Below are 19,049 nucleotides of genomic sequence, written 5' to 3'. Positions count from 1 at the left end.
CTGGATCAGCATGTAGGACTGCTGATATTTAATATCTTGCTATTATTATTTTTGTATTTTTGTATTTCATATTAAATATTATAATACAACTGTTCTTAAAAATTTAGCTGTTAGAGCTGACACAGTTTCATAGACAGTAGTAAAACTAGGTAGATTTCTACCTCTTGAATGATTCAAATATTTGAGTTATTTTCAGTGAAATGATTCTGCAACATTAAGACAGAGAATTCTTAAGGTTTTTATCCTTCTTGGTCTGTAGAATGTATTCCAGATGCTGTAGCACAGCTCTTAAACTCGTCTCGCTCTATTACATATGACAAATAATTAACTCTGCAGAACCAGTTTTAGTGCTTGTAATACTGACCTTACAGTCCAAATAAAGATCTGCAAAAATCATTGGCTGATACTGTCAAATAAACTGGACCAACATTTGGAGGAATCAGTATCAACTGGATGTTCAATTATTGGACATAAATGAAACTTTAGAGACACAGGAAAATATTACATCCTAAAAAACTTCTCTGTCTCCCCAGGAGCAACATTCCATTCCATGTGTCTATGTTTGCTGTAGCACACGTTCATAAAGATTTTAAGTGTGAAAACTGGCAACACAGACACAGTAAATTCATGGAGATTGTATTTATACAGCAGTGTCCATATAGTAGGAAGAAGAGAATTTGACTAAACTGTTTTCTTGCTTGGGTGAACAAACGAAACCAGGATCTCTCTCTCAGTGTGGTATTTCAGTAAAACTTTTTAAGTGTAGGAGAAGTTCTGGTTATGAAAGTGAGATACCAATTACCAACTCTGTCGAGGATTCATGTTGGATTTTAGATGATAAGAAGACAGATGAGATGCATATTTTTCTCAAAACTACTGAAAATAAAATAATACAGCTACAGAGCTTTCAGAGGCTCATTTTTTGATTGCACTATGCAAGATATATATCTTGGACACAGCCTTCAGTGTGTAGTTTATTCAGCTTGATTAATCTTAACTATAGTAGATACTATATGAAACTCCCTCTCTTCCCCCCAAAATTCAGCAAAAATATGCAGTATTGTCCTTCAATGAGTTATGTATTTCTTAGGAAAGTTACAGAACAACTGCATCCTGCCCTTTGAAAAGAATTGCTTGTTTTGGCAGGCTCTGCAAAGGAGGTGTTATGGAAGAAAAGAGTTGTTTTCTAAAGTAGATACTCAAATGTAATAATTTGGGGTATGTCAGACTTCTAAAGAAAATATGCATTAAAAGTTGTAACCTTTTTAAGTGTTGTACACACCAATAAAACAGGGTGAAATAGTCCTTTTAAGGATAGCATATTGATTGTTTTCTTGCATTTTGCTGCAATTAGATAGGATTTTTTTGTAAATAGTAATAACTTGCTTTTCATCTGTGGCAGGAAGATTCCAACCAGATATAGACTTTCTAATTTGATTTATTGGAATAAATGATCTGTGTTCTCTAACAGTAAGGCTTTTAAGGGGCTTTTTTCAGGTAATCTCAAAGACATTTGTGATACTTCAGTTTTGTAGGCCAGTAAATGTGCTGAAGCAGAGAGGCTCCGTGATTTGCTCAGGATTGCAAATAGATTGCTTCAAATTAATACTATCCCAAATTGATACTGTAGTTGCTTGCATTTTATTGAAAAAACAATAAAAATGATAAATGCTGAAAGAAGTGCCACGTCTTTCACTTGACATTATTAATTAGAAGAAAATTTCACATATTTTTCTTATCAGGAAAGTAAAAGTAGGCCACATATCATCCAAAGAACTTACGGAACACAAGCCTCCAAGCAGTTGCAGGACCTTGGTATGTTTTTGCTTATGTTATGAGTTTTTCAATATGGGAAATAATCGTATATATAACTTGAAAAATTTGAAAATTAGGCTAACAGGGTACATAAACTTGCTGATTATTTAGAAAAGCTTGAAAAATAGATCCTAACCTGACTTTTTCCACAATTATTGCAATGGAATTTAGATTTTTCAATAAGCAGCTGAAAGATTTTCATCCATCAAGACCTGTATTTAGCTTTCTTCTGCAAATCACTAAATTTATTCAGTCATATTAATGCTTTTGAGGACAGAAGATGGAAGAAAACATATATATATTCTAAGCCCAGGTTATGATCTCTTTATCTCTCCTTGCATGCTTTAACTATCAGATTTCTAAATTACTTGAGTTTTGATATGAGATATATATTTAAAAAAATGAACCTTTCAATAGCAAAGATGGTTCTCATTTTGATGATGTACTTTAGGTTTGCTCAGTGTACTTAAGTAGTTTAAAATAATGCCATGAAATTCTTAAATTGTAATTTGTACAGAGACTGACTCTAGTTCTGAATGGCCCTTTCTGTCTGAACTTCAGTGGCTGAGGAGAAAGAGAAGAAAGAGAGCAGTGAGTAAAAGTGTGACCCTGAGTTAAGACCATTTATAAAACCAAACCCACTAATTTCTGTGTTTTTTAATGTCAAGAGAACATAGGCTTTAGGAAACTAATATTTTTAGTACCTTAACGTTGTCACATAATACAATTATCAAGTGAGAAAATAAAATCGTTCTTTAAAATTAGAATATTTGGAAAATAGTTGGTAAACTTTCTAAAGTGACAACAATACATCAATTCAGGGGAAATTTAGTAGTGAGAATGAGTTTAGAATTTTAAATTTTGGGTCTGCTTGAGGGTAAAGAATAATTTTGAATGAACTTTTGCCTACTTTGTGGATATCTGACTTTGTTGTCATTTGGCTCATTAAGTAGCACGGTTAAATCAAAAGTCCAAATGAGGACACCCAGAACTGGATTATTCAGAGAACATAAGTGGGCAGTCCTCATGAACTTCACGTGCATATGCGTCAGTTAGGGGAATAATTGAGTTAAGGAACATTAATCTGTATTTCTTCACTGAGTTGCACAATCCACACCATATTTTTGAGGGTGCATCTGTTTTTAGTAACTTCCTTCCTCATTAAATCCGCAATGAATAGTACATAATGAAAAGAGGATGGAAGAAGTGGTGGTGTCTGCACTGAGCCAAAAAGAGTAGACTTTGAATGTTCTTGATGATGTGACTCAGATTCTCAGCCAGTGTCTATCATAACTCACAAAGTTACTGGGGCTATGATTCTTCACCCTAGCTGAATGTCTGACCCAGTTTTTTACAGGTTTACACTCTCCCTATGTATATATGTAATATGTATATATAATATAAATCAACTGCAGTTATTTTTGAAAATCATTACATCTTCATGATTTCTCAATCAGTTTCTTTAATCTGTCAGATATCTCGTGGTGTCTTCGAAGAAATGAAATATCTGGAGCTCATGATAGTCAATGACCATAAAATGGTAAGTATATCAATTCAAAGGTAATCTTCCTTTTGGTGATAGTTTGTAAGTTGATGCACAGCATTGTGCTGCATAAGCTACTTTTGGGTGCAGTATTTTGTTTATCAGCAGCTATTAACAGCTGTACTGTAAGACACAGTATAGGCCATAATACCTAATGAAGCTTAATGTTGCCTAAGATTTTCTACAGCAATTATATATTCAAAATAAATCTGAAACACCTTAGTATCATATGGATAATTTAGTATGCCCATAAAGTGAAGTAAAGCAACAAAGCATTTATGTCCAGAACCAACACACTAAATGTTCTAAAATTACATCTTTAAAGCTATATAGAAAGAGGTCAGAATTTGTTACTTTGAGTTTAGTTTTACTAACTTAAATTATAATGCAGCAAAACATATAGACAAAACTCTCATGGTTGTTCTTCCTGGGTATTCTCTCCTTATGAACAGGATTCATAATGAAGTGCAGGATAAGTTGTTTGTTTGATTGAGAAAGTGGTTGTCATTAAAAAAATCCCAGGAGTAGGGGGAGGAAAGCCCACTTTTTTCCCATTTTTTCTTGAAAGATGACTGGAAAATGTCAAGTGGAGTGACATTTGTGTGAGCAAGACTTTTTTTTTAAAAAAAAACAAATCCTGTTGATAAAACAGTTTTTGTTTATTTTGTTTGCAAGTAAAGAGATTGCTGTGTCTCTCACTCTACGGCATGTTTTCCCAATGCTTTATGTTGTTGTGGGCTCTTTTGCCAACACTGAAGAATAATTTTTAAGAGTAAGAAGCAGCTAATATCAGAACAGGATGCAGTAATTTGTACGTGTTCTAGTGCTGAATAGAAAGATAATATACCCTTCCATCATCTGTCTAATAAATCATAGAAGTGGTCTGGGCAAACATAACCTATGTTTGGAGGTTAACAGTGTGGAGGGAATTTGAGTGGGTGGAAAGTGTAGGACAGAATTTCTTGAGTTGTTCTCATTTGTAAAGCTACCTGGTAGAAAACTACTGTAAGATTGTTCAGGTGTTAGTTGTTCAGCAGTAGGGCACAATAAATGAAGTTATGGCTGTTGTGTTGTCTTGTTTGGTGTCTGTGGTTGATGTTCCTTATGAAGAGAAAATCTTTCTAGTCTGTCTTTCCTCTGGCCTCTTGTATTACAGACATACTTAAAGGACAACTGCTCTGTTCACTACAGTGGTTACAGACACTAGCTGTTGTCTCCCCTCACGCTTTATTTGTTAGAATTTTTGACCACAAGAGTTGTCAGTGACTCAGAAGCAGATAATAAATCTTTTCAAGGAATAAAATGGATGTACTTAAGGAAGCGTTCACAATTAAGCGTCACAGCTTGCCAGTCCAGGAGCTCACTAAATGTACTTTCAAGGTTTTCTACTTACCAGGAGAGGGCAGGTTTCCCCTGCAGCAAACGTCTGTGTTGGAAGAAGTATCTTAAACCTCTTTGACCATTTTGTGTTAAGTGGTAAATACTATGTATTTTCACATTTTACTTTCCTGTAGCAATAAAGACACAACTAGATATGTTTAATTAGGTTGTTGCACTTTTTACTGGCTTAGATTAATTTCTGGTTTAGGAACTGTGTTTAAACATATTATGTGGTATATTGCTATTGATTTTAGCATTTTAGTACTTTCACAAAAACCAAGAACATTTTCCAAAGCATATTGTTTTACCTTTCCATTTCTGGAAAGGTTTGAGATTGGCTCAAAACATAAAGCCAAAGCTGCCCTTTCCCCCTGTCCCATTGTCATGGTTCCCTAGGGAGCAGAGTCTTGTGATATGTACATTCCTCTCAGTGTACATCCCAAGCATCTACGAGCACTGTACCTGAAAATGCTTTGTTTTGAGAATAGTTATAGGGGAATGGGTCTCTGCAAACCTATGTTGTAGGATCTTTGGGTGTTAAAACCTGCCATGGTTGTGCTGAAGCATTGTGGAACCTAACAGTGAATAACTGCATTTGTAAAAAAAATTATCTTCCTGCAGTCAAATGAGTGTCCCCATTAAGTTTGATGAACTTTTTTTTATTTCTATGGCGTTTCATCCTTATAAAACTAGGTTGATTGTGCAAAAATAAGTTGAATTTAACAGAATGGCAAATTTATCATCTAATAATATAGTGTGTTTGTGTGGGTGACTCTTCTTCTTTCAATTTCAGAAACAGATTATTTAATTTTAAAAACATAGTTACTTTCACCTTTACACAAAGAATAATTTTGGAAAATGGGGGATTTGTCTGTTTTGTAATTCTTCACTAGATGCTTTCAACCAGTAGTTAAAATTAGTAAAAGTTTTTTTTTGAAGGCTTTTTGCCCTCTTTGTTCTAAGCAATTTTATGTGCCTTTTCTGTGAAATTTTAAAGACTTATTTTTCTGTCTGCAATTCATATTGTGTAATGTAGTTTTGGTTTATAATTTTACAGTTTCTTGAAAGCGATGGATTCATGTTCAGATACCATAGCTGCACCTCTAAAAAATTTGACTTAGAACAGAAGGGACTTGTGGGGCAGGACGAGGAAAGACATGAAACCATTGTAATGACATGCACAGAAATTAGGAGGCAGAACTTCTAATACAGCTCATCTAAATCTATAAAAATAGAAAAAAAATTAAAGTTAAAATTTAAGATATTCAGCTCAACTCTCTTCACATTCACGTATTTACTTTTACTGTGCCCTCCCTCTTCCATTTTGTCTTTTGGTATAACTAATACTACTTGTCATAAGAGTCTTGTGCTATTGTGGAGAAAGCATGGCTTTGCAAAGAGCTGTGCAGAGGACAAGTGGTAAATGCTTCATCTTCCTGTCTTATAGTCATGGAATGTGTCTAGTACAGTCTGATAGGTAACTCATCAAGTTAAGCACACTTTTAATGGGCACAGTATCCTCTCAATCTTGAGCTCATGTTTATGTTTATCTGTAATTTTATCTCAAACATTTGAACTCTATTTATAAATAGGATATTTCTTGAGGCTAAGTGCTCCTTTTACAGATGTGAAAGGCTGTCTAGCATACATGGCTGCCTTTATTTTCCAGGGATTCTTGAATGTGAGATGTAGGCTATGATTTGAAAAGCTTTTTGAGGTTTTCCTTTACTCTTTTTTAAAATATTAATTTTCCTTTCATGCTGTAAAAATAAAGAATTAGTAATAAATATTTAAGTTCTTACTGTGTTCTACTTTCTTTTCTCCTTTTAGTTCAAAAGGCACCGTTCTTCAAATGCATACACAAACAATTTTGCAAAGTCTGTGGTAAATCTTGTAGATGCTGTAAGTATCCATGTTTCCTCTGAACACTGATTCACTGACTTTTAGTTTAGTAAAAAAGTTAACATTTTCAAATACCAGGATAAAAAAAAAAAGCAGCTATGAAAATTACATTTTAAAGTGCATTTCCAGCTCCTCTGCAGAAGAATAGCCTGGGGTGAATGTATAAGAAACCACCAGATTTTCCATGACCTTTTTCTCAAGCTTGCAGCTGCCAGAGTTTGCCCTTAGCAGAGGTGATTTCAAACTTAAAGGAGATTTCAGTATCTGTCACCAGTTAAGAATGATATTTAATGAAGTTTCACAAATCTAACCACAAGTGTTTGAAACTGGGAGTATAGTCCACAAAGAATGCACATATCTACTGGGAGAAAAAGAGTGCGAGTAAAAAATTCTCCTTGATAAATCTGTATTTGTAGCTTAACAAACAAAATCCCACTGTAGTACATTATAAATGGGTGAAAGTGACACAGGTACCATACTTGTATCTGTGACTAAATTTAGAACAATTTTGCATACAACACATAAAGTAAAAGTAATATTTGTGGTAAAATTTGATTTTCTCCTCACTTTTTGATACACATATAGTGACCACACATTTCAGAGCTCTGTTTGTGGTGAAAACAGGATTGATTCTCTAGTAATTATGAATACAAAGGCTACCAAATGCTGACTGAGTCCCTTTTCCATGTGACATGATTGCTACCCATGGAACCGTGTGATATGATTCAGTGCAAAACATTGTCAACAATTTGTTTGGCTCGGAGGAAGCAATATGGTCTTTGTTCCTAGTATCTTACATATAAAGTATACTGTATGTATGTTGAAAAGTTCAGGTGAATATATTTATAATACATGAAATATGGGAAGTGTTTTGGAATATTTTTCTGTAATGGTCTGAAAATGCCAGTAGTCTAAAGAAAAGTTACTAGAGCAGGTAAAAATGTAAATAATTGAAATAATATTTCTCCAATTTATATTGTATATTCCCAAGGAAAAGGTGGCATTTTTATTTTTTCTCATCTGATCATTACTTCTTTGTATTTCTTCTGCATTTTAACAAAAGTTATTTCATCTGTCTTTCCTTTCTCTGACTATTCCATCTGCTTTTCCATTTTTATTTGCTCTATGTGTGTGTATGCAGAAACATTCAGCTTCACTCCAGTGTAGAATTCAGTCCCCTTATAGAAATCTTCCAAAATGGCATCTTAATGGCCTTTTTTTTAAATAAAGCATGAAAAAGAGGAGGAATTTCTGCCTTGTTATTCCCCTGTGTCCATAGGAGTGGGCTGTATTTCTTACTGATTTATTATTGGGAAAAGGATCCTGGCTTTCAGAGGCTTTCAGGTTCTCTGCTCCCTCTTCCATTCTCTCCTTCCTGTTTACTTCAGGAAATAGTTTTCCTCTCAGCAAGCAGAAGTAAAGTCTTTATTGATCGACCCATATGTAATTTCAGGGGCATTAATTTTATGGATTTTTCTCATTTTGTATACCATTTTCTGTGTATATTGTCAGCCTGTCTTCCTCAGATTGAAGCATTTTTTTCCTTCAAGGGTCTTGGACAAAATTGAGCTTAACTAGTTGCTCTCTCCTGCTCTTACATTTATTGTCTTTTTTTTCCTGAGATGAATATTATACATTTACTTTTTAATAAGGATAATGCTGTCCTGATACAAAAGACCAGCTTTCTAGTCAGGGTGGATAAGGAATGCATCTTTCGTAGATCTGAAAGTTTTGCATAACCTTAGTAAAATTTGACAGTTTTTTTACCTGAACCTAAAGAGAGTAGCAGTGTTATGTCAGAGTCAAGTATTATGCACAAAGTTAAAAAGCTTATTTTAAAACTGTTTTGTTATTTTTAGGGCCTGATTGTTGTTTCCTTGTCTATTACTACAGTTACATTACAATTAATAGAAAAATTAATATTTTTACTTAATCCTCACATTGCTTGAGTCGTATTAAGTGATCATACTATATAAATGGAAATCAAGCATTATGTGAATTGAATTTTGGATGTACTGAGAAATTATTTAATCTCCACTTAAGGATTTTCTTTGGCTATTCTTTGTCTTTGAGATCTTCCTTTTTTTTCTTTGAGATCACCCAGTGTACCTTTACATTTCTTCTTTGCTGATTTTTGTACAGGTTTTCTGCAAAACTCAGTGGCAAAATTATTTGACATGAGAATTTTAAAGAAAATGGAGGGGCTAAAAAAAAAGAAAGAGCAGCACGGGATGTTCTTGTCCTCTAAAATATAAAATTTAAGTTGATCAGAATATCAACTTCTAGGAAATCCAAGGCATTTCCAGCTAACTGTTTCCCCATGTTTTCCTCCTGCTTTATCCCTCTTGTCCTTCCGCTTTACTCTTACTGGCTAACTGTGCATGTTTGACCCAGTGTTCTACTCCTGTGCCTGTCCTGTCTCTGCCCTCAGATATACAAGGAACAGCTGAACACCAGGGTGGTTCTTGTTGCTGTGGAAACTTGGACAGACAGAGATCGTATTAATATTCACCCGGACCCTCTGCAGATGCTCCACGATTTCTCCAAGTACCGACAGCACTACATCAAACAGCACGCTGATGCTGTGCACCTGCTCTCGTATGTACCATTGTGTGATGGCTTAGAATATCAGTTTTATATGCTTTCCTCTCTACTTGTCTCTTCTTTCATACTTTTTTGCTCAGTATATTCACTATATGAATCAACATCTGCCTTACTTAGGAAACTTAATCCATATGTAACATGTTAGCCTGCTTTTAATAGGTGTGGTATATGCCATGGTCATGTTGATGTACATCTATAATGAAATTTGAATGTTTTTAAAACCTGGAGACAGTGTCACGTATTTGAAGTGTCTTCTGATGAGCCCTTAAGGACACCTAGCTTTGCTAATCAGGTGTGTAATGTACTGCTTTCCCAATAAAGATCAGGAGAGGGCAGAGCTGACAGTATTATGTGTTGCCACAGGAGCATTCCAGTTAGTATTTATTCACACATGTAGCTGCATAGATGATTTGTTAGTGGAAGGTCTCCTCCTTTAGAACTGGAATGAATTGTTCTCTGAGACACAATGCATTTTGAGGGCAAATTCCACTTGCATCATTAGGCACAATTTCAACCTTGAACAAGTATTTTTTTTGCTTCACGGCATTGTAAGCAAAGAGCAGGAAATGTGTGTTCCCCTGAGCAGCATAAAGATCTTAAGCCACCTCCCAGCAGCATGACATACTATGAGGATGAAGTGACAAATGTCTTCCATGGGATTCTCCTATAATTCATCTTCTGCAGAGGAGGATAAAATTAAGGGTTGAAGAATTTCCTCCAGATTTCCCTAATACAGGCATCACAACACAATGCTAATTGCATTCTTGTTAATGTAGGCAAAGTGCTGCTGACATGCACTCTTAATGATTTTCATGCATGTATCGCGTTTCTTGCTGAGGAATTTGCCAGCGAGAGCAAACAGGCTTTTCTCAGTGGTGCATGGTGAAAGGTACCAAATACAACCTGAAATACAGGAAGTTCCATTTAAACATAGGGAAAACGCCATTTCACTGTGAAGGTGGTCAGATGCTGGAACAGGCTGCTCCAAAGAGGCTGTGGACTGTCCATGCTCGGAGATATTCCAAAGCCAGGGGAACATGGTCCTGAGCAGCGTGTTCCAGCTGAGCCTCCATGGAGCAGGGGGGCTGAGCTAGACCGTTTCCAGAAGAGCCTGTCAGCCTCAGCCCTTACTGAGATTCTGACTGCTGTAAAGGCTCCGGATGTAAGCGTTTATTTAGGCTGCAGTCTGAAAGTCCTGATGACTGTCAGAATGTTCTAAATAGTAAATATATACCTGTATGGAGTATCCTGTCATTTAAAAACCCAATAATTTTAGAAGATTAGGGTCATTTGTAGATCATGCAAGGTCACTGTAGGTCATTTGTAGGCGCTGTAGATTTATTATTACGACTATGAAGTTCAAATAGGTATCATTCATAGTAATTTAGAGGCATTTTATAAAATAATTTAGGTCTTCCAGATTACTGAACTAATTATTATATCTAAATTATTTGGGGCTTATTAACAATAATTGAAAGTAGGCAGGGTTAAAGAACAGTATTAAGTTACTTTCCCTTTAGGCATACTTCTCAGTGTTTTCATTTGGAGTTGAAACTAGAACTTGAATTGGTTTGGATTAAGATCATAATTAAAAAAATTCTCAACGCTGATACATTTCAGAACAGCATTCCTTCCTGACAGATTATAAATTGGAGCACATTGTTAACTTTTTAAAGAAATGTGATCATTTTATTGTCTTAGGAGTCTGGTACTCTAGCTTTCTGTGCTTGGTTTGTTTGTGGGTTAAGACTGATTCTGACTCTACAAAATAAAAATAGTATTTTTATATATATTATATAAATATATAAATATATTATATATATATTATATATATTTATATATATTCAATGTTGGTATTCTGTTTGTAAGCTTTCAGTTGCTTTTGATGCTACAAGAAGATGTATGTACATGCAATCTATCATAGTATGTGTGAAAGTATGATCTTTAAATAAGCTCTTGGTGCCAATGTCAGTGTGTTATATTTTCTTCATTTCTATCTTCTTGTAAGGAATGTGACATTTCATTACAAAAGGAGCAGCTTAAGTTACTTTGGAGGGGTTTGCTCTGTGGCCAGAGGAGTTGGAGTAAACGAGGTAATTTTTTTTTCGTTACTAAGGTGAAATAAAATAGAATCTGCACATTGTAACTTCTGAGTTTATGTATTTCAGTATTCAGGGCTTTAAAGATAATTTATATATTAAAAAGTTAGGATTCTCACAGTCAGCCTTCTTGATCATCATTAAGCTACTACTCAGTGTACTTTTCTTTTTAAAAAGCATTTTTCCTGTCTGCATTATTGTCTTAATAAGAATTTAAATTGGCTTTTAATATATTTGACAGAAATTTAGACCCAAAAATCTCCAGAGTGTTTGAAACTCAGCACTTAATATTTTTTTGGGTCCTCTCACTGTAAGAGGCCTGGTCTGCTGAGATGCCAGTGATATGTAATTCTTCCTGAATTTTTTTAACATTGAAACTAGAAAAAAACTGTCCTGGTGTATTGAGTTTTTAATTATTATTATTAATATTTTATCTCAGTGTAATGTTAAATTGATAATTAAAGTCTCCTGTTTTAAGATGGGTTAATCATACTATACAAAAGTGCATTATATATATATCAAATAGACTTTTTTCTTTAGGTTAACCAGCAGGGAGAGATTCCCTGAGGTTAAGGGAGAAATTTTTTTTCTGTTATGTTAAACTCAACTTTACTGAGTTTATTTTCCTTGTATGGACACAGAATTGTGATTGACGGTACTGAATTACTGAAGTAGTAGGTACGTGGTAAGCCAGAATGAGTCACTGTAGTGTTGTTACAATAATTAATTTTTTCTTTTTTTATTTTTTTTTTTTTTTTTTAATTTGCTCCCCTTGAAATGCAGTATGGCCTCCCTTTGCCCATGGCACAGGAACTAGCACAAAGTCTTGCTCAGAACCTTGGAATACAATGGGACCCAGCTACAAGGAAACCGAGTATGTATATGGACACGGAGTCTTCTTTTGTCTTCTTAGCTAAGCATATAAACTCTTCCTTTGTAATGTTTGAAAGAAATGCCAAAATTGCTGTAACTGTAGAACAAGAATTGCTGCTTTTGGAAATATATGCACTAGGATTTGAGTTTAACCAAAATAAGAGACACAAGTTTAGCACTTACTTGGCAATGACCTCAGTGATGTCCTGTGTCAGGTGGTTAGATTCATAACCAACATTCAAAGGTATATTGGTAAAAACGCCATTAATTTAATTTAGAACTCCTTTTCTATCATAATGAAATCTGTAAATCTTATTACACAATCACTGACTTCTTAAAATGCAAAAATACCTGACTTATAATTGAAGAAATGATAAGGAGCTGTAACCTAGTCCAGTGTGACGTTTGCTCAACTTGTTATTTTGCTGCTTCACAGCCAGATTAGATTTATGTGGCCTTAACACATGTAGTTTCAGTACAAAATCTGCTGCAAAGCCTCTTTTGAGGCTAAAGAAAATTGTTGGGTTTTTTTACTTGCATTTTGTGAGCAGTTTGGCTACCTTTTCTCTTTGTTTCCTCTTCAAAAATATGAGTTATAAAGTTGACTTCATTGTGGAATCACTTCAAAAATCTGTGGATTAGAAAACAATGTTTAGAGAATGATGTTTTGTAAAGCATTGGTTTTGAATTGTGTAAACTGACAAATTGCTAAGACATTTTCTATATCATTGTTTTTGATAACAGGTAAAACAGAGCTCATTTAATTTGGAAATCAGAACATATTTTTAACTGTAAGATAAAGGTTTTTGATATGATAGTTTAGTTTCCTTATTTGGATGTCCTTTATAGAGAAGGATTAGTAAAAGACCTGGATAGAGCAGAAATAACCATAAAAATTATCTGTATATTTCCCATGGACAAGCAGTGTGGTTTTCCAGTAGCAATTACAATACAGAACATTTATTTTTGAAAATATTACTTCTTTGGTAGATAATTTGATGAGTAGTTTGTAACTTCTGTTTTACCAACCATAAGGTGTTGATCCTTTACTTTTATGTTATGAATTTGGTCACTGTTGACTTACATGCTATAGCTGTAAGTAAACTGTAAATCCATTTTCATTCAACTACTTTTTCCAATGAATGTTTGATTGGCTGTTTCACGTATTACTATTAATAATTCTATTATTAAGAAGAACTGACCTGTCCAGGAACAATTCTCTTTCAGGGTGTTCTGCATACTTTTTAGGGAGGAGGAAATGCGAATATTTTAAATCTTCAATACTAAGTGTACTGCACACAGCCTTGTGCTGCCTGTTTTGAGAGCCTGTAGGGAAGAACATTGCCAGCTATTTTTAGCTTTCTGTAATGCCTGAAACTTCGTGCTGAGACTAAGAGGATGCACATATGGTAATTTGAAAGTACCACATTTATTAAGTATATTAGTATGTCTTGAAGTGGGCTGGTTTCCTTCTTGGGGCTAAAGTTTGTACAGCCAAGCAACCATCAGATCTTTGTATAATTAGTCAAGGTCCATTTTTATAGTAAGTACTTTATATTTATTGTAAGCATGTTTATAACGTCTTTCCTTTTCTGTTGTATTTTGGTCTTGTCTGAGAAGAGTGTGACTGCACTGACTCCTGGGGTGGTTGCATCATGGAGGAAACAGGGTATGTCATAAATGTCAGTAATTGAGGACTCTGGAATGAGTTCATAGTTTACATTATGACAGAAATATTTATATATTGGGTTTTATCCATGTGTTTTAATGCTAATAAGTGAAAAACTAGAAACAGTTGGAACTCAACCTTAGCTAAATGGTCAGTGAACTCTGAGGGAGAAGCACATCTCTATGGGAGGAATTTCATTGCCCTCTACCCTCACACACTGCCAAAGATTCTTTTCTCTATACTGTAATTGATTAGAAAAGGGTAACTTTTGAAACATAGGATTTTGAGTCTTATAAATCACTTCCTGGCAGAACCGTCCTCACTATGGAAGCTTGACTGAAAAAATCAGGGAGAAAACTATCTACAAATAAGATAGAAGGAACTTAGTTTCTTCATATGGTATTTGGAAATTGGTCCTTCAGGAGAATAACTGGGTGGCTTCCCTGTAGACTTGCAATTGTCAACCACTGTATGAACGCAACAGAAAATCATTCCATAAGTTTACTTCTGGAATCCTAAGTAAGGCATTGATCAGAATAGATACTGGCTTCCTTTCCATGGTGAATCAAAGTATCAGCCTTGAGCTGATATTTCAGTAGCACTAGAAAAGATATTCTTCCATAGAGAAGGTAACAGTATACAAAAATGCCAGGAGCAAATAGTCACCCAGGAACTGAAAAAGGACTGACTAATGAAATGAGCGAATAATTAGCTGCAGTTTCAAGCCTTTTCACTTAACCACATCACTGGGGCTTCAGAAGGCATTTTTTATATATAGAACAATTCAGTAGGGATATGGCAGCTTGGTAGCAGTGAGCAGATAGGAAAGGGATAAAGAACCTCCTTATGGCATGGCTACCCTCATCTTTAACAGTGTGAATAGATCTTATTCCCAGATCTCAAAACATGACTAATACAAATATCAGACCATTTCTGTGTGAGAAATTACTAATAAAGTACGTTTTCATTAGTCTGGGAAAAAGATGGAAGTGAGGAAATGTGAGAGAAGTCTGTAACATCATGAACAAGTGATTACTATTTCTTCCAGTGTAAGAACTAGGGAGACATGAAATGAGATTAGCAAGTATGACATTAAAAAATGGAATGAAATTATTCTTCTACCAGTCTGTAAATAATCTGTGAAACTTCTTGCCATAGCATTTTGTAGATGCTAAAAACAAACACAAGGGGACACTGGACTGTGCATGCATAGATGCATAGCAGCTATTATGAGAGTGTGGTTTCACCTTATTGAGAAGATTAGAAGACTACAGTTTTATATACGTTACACCCATAAAGTAGATATATAAAAATGCAAAGTGTTTTAAAACTTTTTCTTTTGTTCTGATTTTATTGTTTGAGAATAAGACTGAGCTGTCATACTGTTGCACACAGTGGTTGTAAGAAACTGGGATTTACAGTATTAAATGTAAATTACCCCCTTCCAGTAACTGGTGGTGTTTGAAGTCATTTACTCAGCTAATTCTTTGCCATTTTAGGGTATACCATTCCAGGAAATTCTCCAAATGCAGCATTGCAGAATACAAAGAATTTTTACTTCGTGGGGGAGGTGCCTGTCTTTTTAACAGGCCAACAAAGGTAAGAAATCGGTTGGTAGTCAGCACGTCTGCCAAACATTGCAGTGAAAATGTAATAATTTCACTAATATACATCTGTTCTAAAGTTTATTCAGATGTCTATGTGGGTAATTTCTCTAGGTTGTTTGTAATTAGCTGCCTGTTCATTCCTTTAGCATTTAAAAATAACGTTGAGAGGAACACAACTTGTTTTCCATCAATTCTTCATGGTGAAATAATGACAAGTACTGCAGTTGATTTTTCACAGCTAGCTAAATCCCCATCAGCATAAATGCACTACTTATTAAGCTGGAAGCAGTGCAAAATAAATCCAGAAGTGAGGTCATAGTATATGCTTCACATACACTCAATTCTTGGACTTTTTGCCTGAGGTTGTTAAAAAGATTGAAAATTACCACTTTAGGAAATAAAAATCAATCCATAGCTCATTTCATGTAGACAGTAGTAGCTCATGGTTGTTTTCAAAGTTAACTTCATTTCATTTCAACTGTACATCTAGCAAACCCTGTAATTCATAACTGTTTCCTTGTACCATTTAATGCTTTTTTTCACCTAAAAACTTAGCAAGGTCATAGTTTTTTTCTAAGGCAATGTTAGCATGACATCCTTCTAAAGCGGAGTAGTATAAAAATATTCCATGTGGCTCTTTTTGCCAAGTAAGAGCAATCCAAAGCATTAATATTCTATTTAATCATGGTGTCAAACTTGCTGTCCTTGTAGAATTTAGTATCTCATGAACCTATTAGGCTGTTCTGTTTACTGTCCTGTATCCCCTGGTAGACCATCACCTTGCATGATTAACTAAAATCAGTTTGACTTGTTTGAGTGTTTTTAATCTTTTCCAGGGTAGCAATCTTTGCTTACAGAATAAGAATGTAAGAATTTTTACAGGAAGGAGTAAGTAGGGAAATACAAAAACACAGCTTCATTTTTTAATGGTAGTTATCTAGCAAAGTAATGTGAAGAAGTTGTCAACTCTATTCAGAATAAAAACCTGATTTACTTTGGGGAAAATGCTCCCAGGGTAATGGTCTTTATACATTATCTGTGTCAGTGTTTTACAGCTTTGAAGTGCTTTGGGGAAAAAAATAATCATACAATGTTTAGAATCCTGTTATTTGGAGGTTAGGAGTTAAGGCTCAAAATGGTGTGTTTAATTCTTAGGTAAACAAAACATAGTTCTTGTTAAGCAGTCACTTCTTTATATTTCAACCTGAGTTATTTTCTGACATGTATATGAACATTAGATGGCTCCTGATTAATGCCACAGGAAATTTGTGTGTGCATGCTTGTGTTCTGTAATTTTCTTGTTTGACAGAGAACTGAATTTCAGCTTCGGAGTAAGAGCTCTTGCTGTTTCCTCTGAAGTGTAATAGAAACAGTGGCTTATGGAGGGGGAAGGAATGAGAGATTTCAGTGGTTTTTTAATCATGACAACATTGCTACTGAAGAAGAGTACATATGGGTATTGCTTCAGTATAGTTTTGCTTTTGGTACACAAAATTGTAGGTGCTATTGATTACGTATGTGGTTTATGCAACAAAAGTATAATGTTTTATTTGTTTTTTATTAGGCATTATGATTCCCCTCTGCCCTCCCCCCCCCACAAGTCCTCCAAAGAAGAATTCCATCCAAGTTTATGTATCACTTGTATTATATGTTATGTTTCATATCTGCATGATCCTCAACAGCTTCCTTCCACTAGAAAGAACATTTACTTGCATCTTTCACTCTTATCTAGCTGTAGATTTTTCTGTTCTCATTTTAACTTGACTTTTAACTTCTCATTTCAACCATGTTCTAGTGAATGTGTTTCTGCTACTAATATCCCAGTTAAATTGGAGATTCTGTATATTCTTACTTTTACTATTGCTTTAAAGCAGAATTATAATTGATAACAGACAAGCTTTTTTCAAAATTATATCTTTGACAAGACTGAAAAATACCTTTAATCAGAATTATGATATGTGAAATCAGTATAGAACCTATATCATCCTGAACTGTAGAATTTATCTGTATTGTATATGTCTGGTCCTAGGATTAACTGTTTAGTATCTGTATGTGGTTGCATATAACTTACTAATAAGGCACATAGAACTTCTTTTTGGCAGTGTTTTTTAATGGTTGTTATTTTCATGCACAAACATGGTGCACAGGAATAGACAGTAGCTAATTGCATGAGCAAGAATGGGTACCTGAGTAGATCCCAGACATGATATTGCAGACTAATTTCTTGAGGAGATTGTCAGAGAACTGGAAGTATATAGAACAGGAATGAAGTTCAGATATTGTCTCCTTGTGTGTCATTGTAGTGTCTCTCTTTGTCATCATTTCCTGAGATCAGTATTGTCCTAAAGAGGACTAGCATCCATGGGATTTAGCTGTACATCTTTCATGTCTGATCAATTCTGAATAGCAGCACTTGAAAAACACGCTGCCTTTCCCATTGCCAAAGCACGGCACGTGACAGCATGTGTCTGTAGCACCACAGAAATGGGTTGTGTGTGACAGAAAAGTCATTTGACACTGGTTTTATTCTTACTTTGGGGTGGGGGCTTTTTTCTTTCAGCTCTTTGAGACCACAGAGTGTGGAAATGGATATGTAGAAGCAGGAGAAGAATGTGATTGCGGTTTCCGAATGGCAAGTTGAGATATATTACTCCACAAGTCTTTCTTACAAAATATACTAAGATAAACTAAGTGATTGGTAAGGGAGGGGGGAAAGGTTATGAATATTTGTTTTTCTTATTGTTTGGGAACAATTTCATTAAAGCACCGTCTGAAAACATTTTTCTAAATGAGAATGAGTGCAAAGACGGAGAGTGTCCTCAAAACTGTTCCTGTCATACTAATGACAAGATGCAGCTGTTTCCCAGCAGTTTTTGATTTGCAATGTAGAAGTGATTTATCCCTTTACTTTTCCTAGATAATGTGTCTGGAGTAGGAGACTCCATATTGATACTTTGGAGATAGGTGCCTGTGTTTGGACAGAACAAGTAAACTGTTGTTTTCTTCTCTATTCTTGGAATATTCCAATAACGTTTCTGCAAAAATCCACCCTGTAGATTTGAATCCTAGCTCTAGTATTTAAATATAATTGTATCCATAATTAGTTTTCTTAATCTTTTTTTTCTGCCTTGAATATGATTAAGCAGCATGCATTTGGCACAGCTGTTCCACACCTATGAAGAGGCTTCAGAAGATGTAAATCTCCATGTTGCTATAGCATTATATTATCCCTTTACTTCAGTACTTGAGTATTGGAAAGTTTTCTTCCAACTGATAATTTCAGGCCATCAGTGCTAAACTGAATCTTTTGTTGGCTGCTATGTAATAGTTTGTTGGAAAGATTAGGAAGAAAAAACTAGCTGAAAATGAAAAAACAAACTTTTGCTTAATATTTTCTTCAGGAATGCTATGCAGACTGTTGTAAGAAGTGCTCTCTTTCTAATGGAGCTCATTGTAGTGATGGACCCTGCTGTAATACATCATGTCTTGTGAGTGTTGCTGCCTTATATCTATTGTTCTTTTCGGTTGTCCATGGTCACGTGCAGCCTGTTAAAGTT

General features: G+C 34.9%; 1 protein-coding gene across 3 annotated transcripts in view; it reads left to right on the top strand.

The window, feature by feature from the left end:
• The window catches only part of ADAM23 (ADAM metallopeptidase domain 23), a 70,097-nt gene that overhangs the window by 25,098 nt on the left and 25,950 nt on the right, over positions 1-19,049 (top strand). For all 3 annotated transcript variants that reach the window (XM_029959534.1, XM_018071616.1, XM_018071617.1), the window contains 11 exons: positions 1,743-1,815; positions 2,333-2,406; positions 3,290-3,355; positions 6,569-6,640; positions 9,072-9,238; positions 11,253-11,337; positions 12,127-12,217; positions 13,837-13,885; positions 15,385-15,484; positions 18,053-18,124; positions 18,894-18,980. In XM_029959534.1, the coding sequence (XP_029815394.1) occupies positions 1,743-1,815; positions 2,333-2,406; positions 3,290-3,355; positions 6,569-6,640; positions 9,072-9,238; positions 11,253-11,337; positions 12,127-12,217; positions 13,837-13,885; positions 15,385-15,484; positions 18,053-18,124; positions 18,894-18,980 (936 nt within the window). The remainder of the gene's footprint in view (positions 1-1,742; positions 1,816-2,332; positions 2,407-3,289; positions 3,356-6,568; positions 6,641-9,071; positions 9,239-11,252; positions 11,338-12,126; positions 12,218-13,836; positions 13,886-15,384; positions 15,485-18,052; positions 18,125-18,893; positions 18,981-19,049) is intronic.

The sequence above is a fragment of the Manacus vitellinus genome, unplaced genomic scaffold (genome assembly GCF_001715985.3).
Source record: "Manacus vitellinus isolate BGI_N305 unplaced genomic scaffold, ASM171598v3 scaffold_20_pilon, whole genome shotgun sequence".
Taxonomy (NCBI): domain Eukaryota; kingdom Metazoa; phylum Chordata; class Aves; order Passeriformes; family Pipridae; genus Manacus; species Manacus vitellinus.
This window is presented reverse-complemented; position numbering and strand designations above follow the sequence as displayed.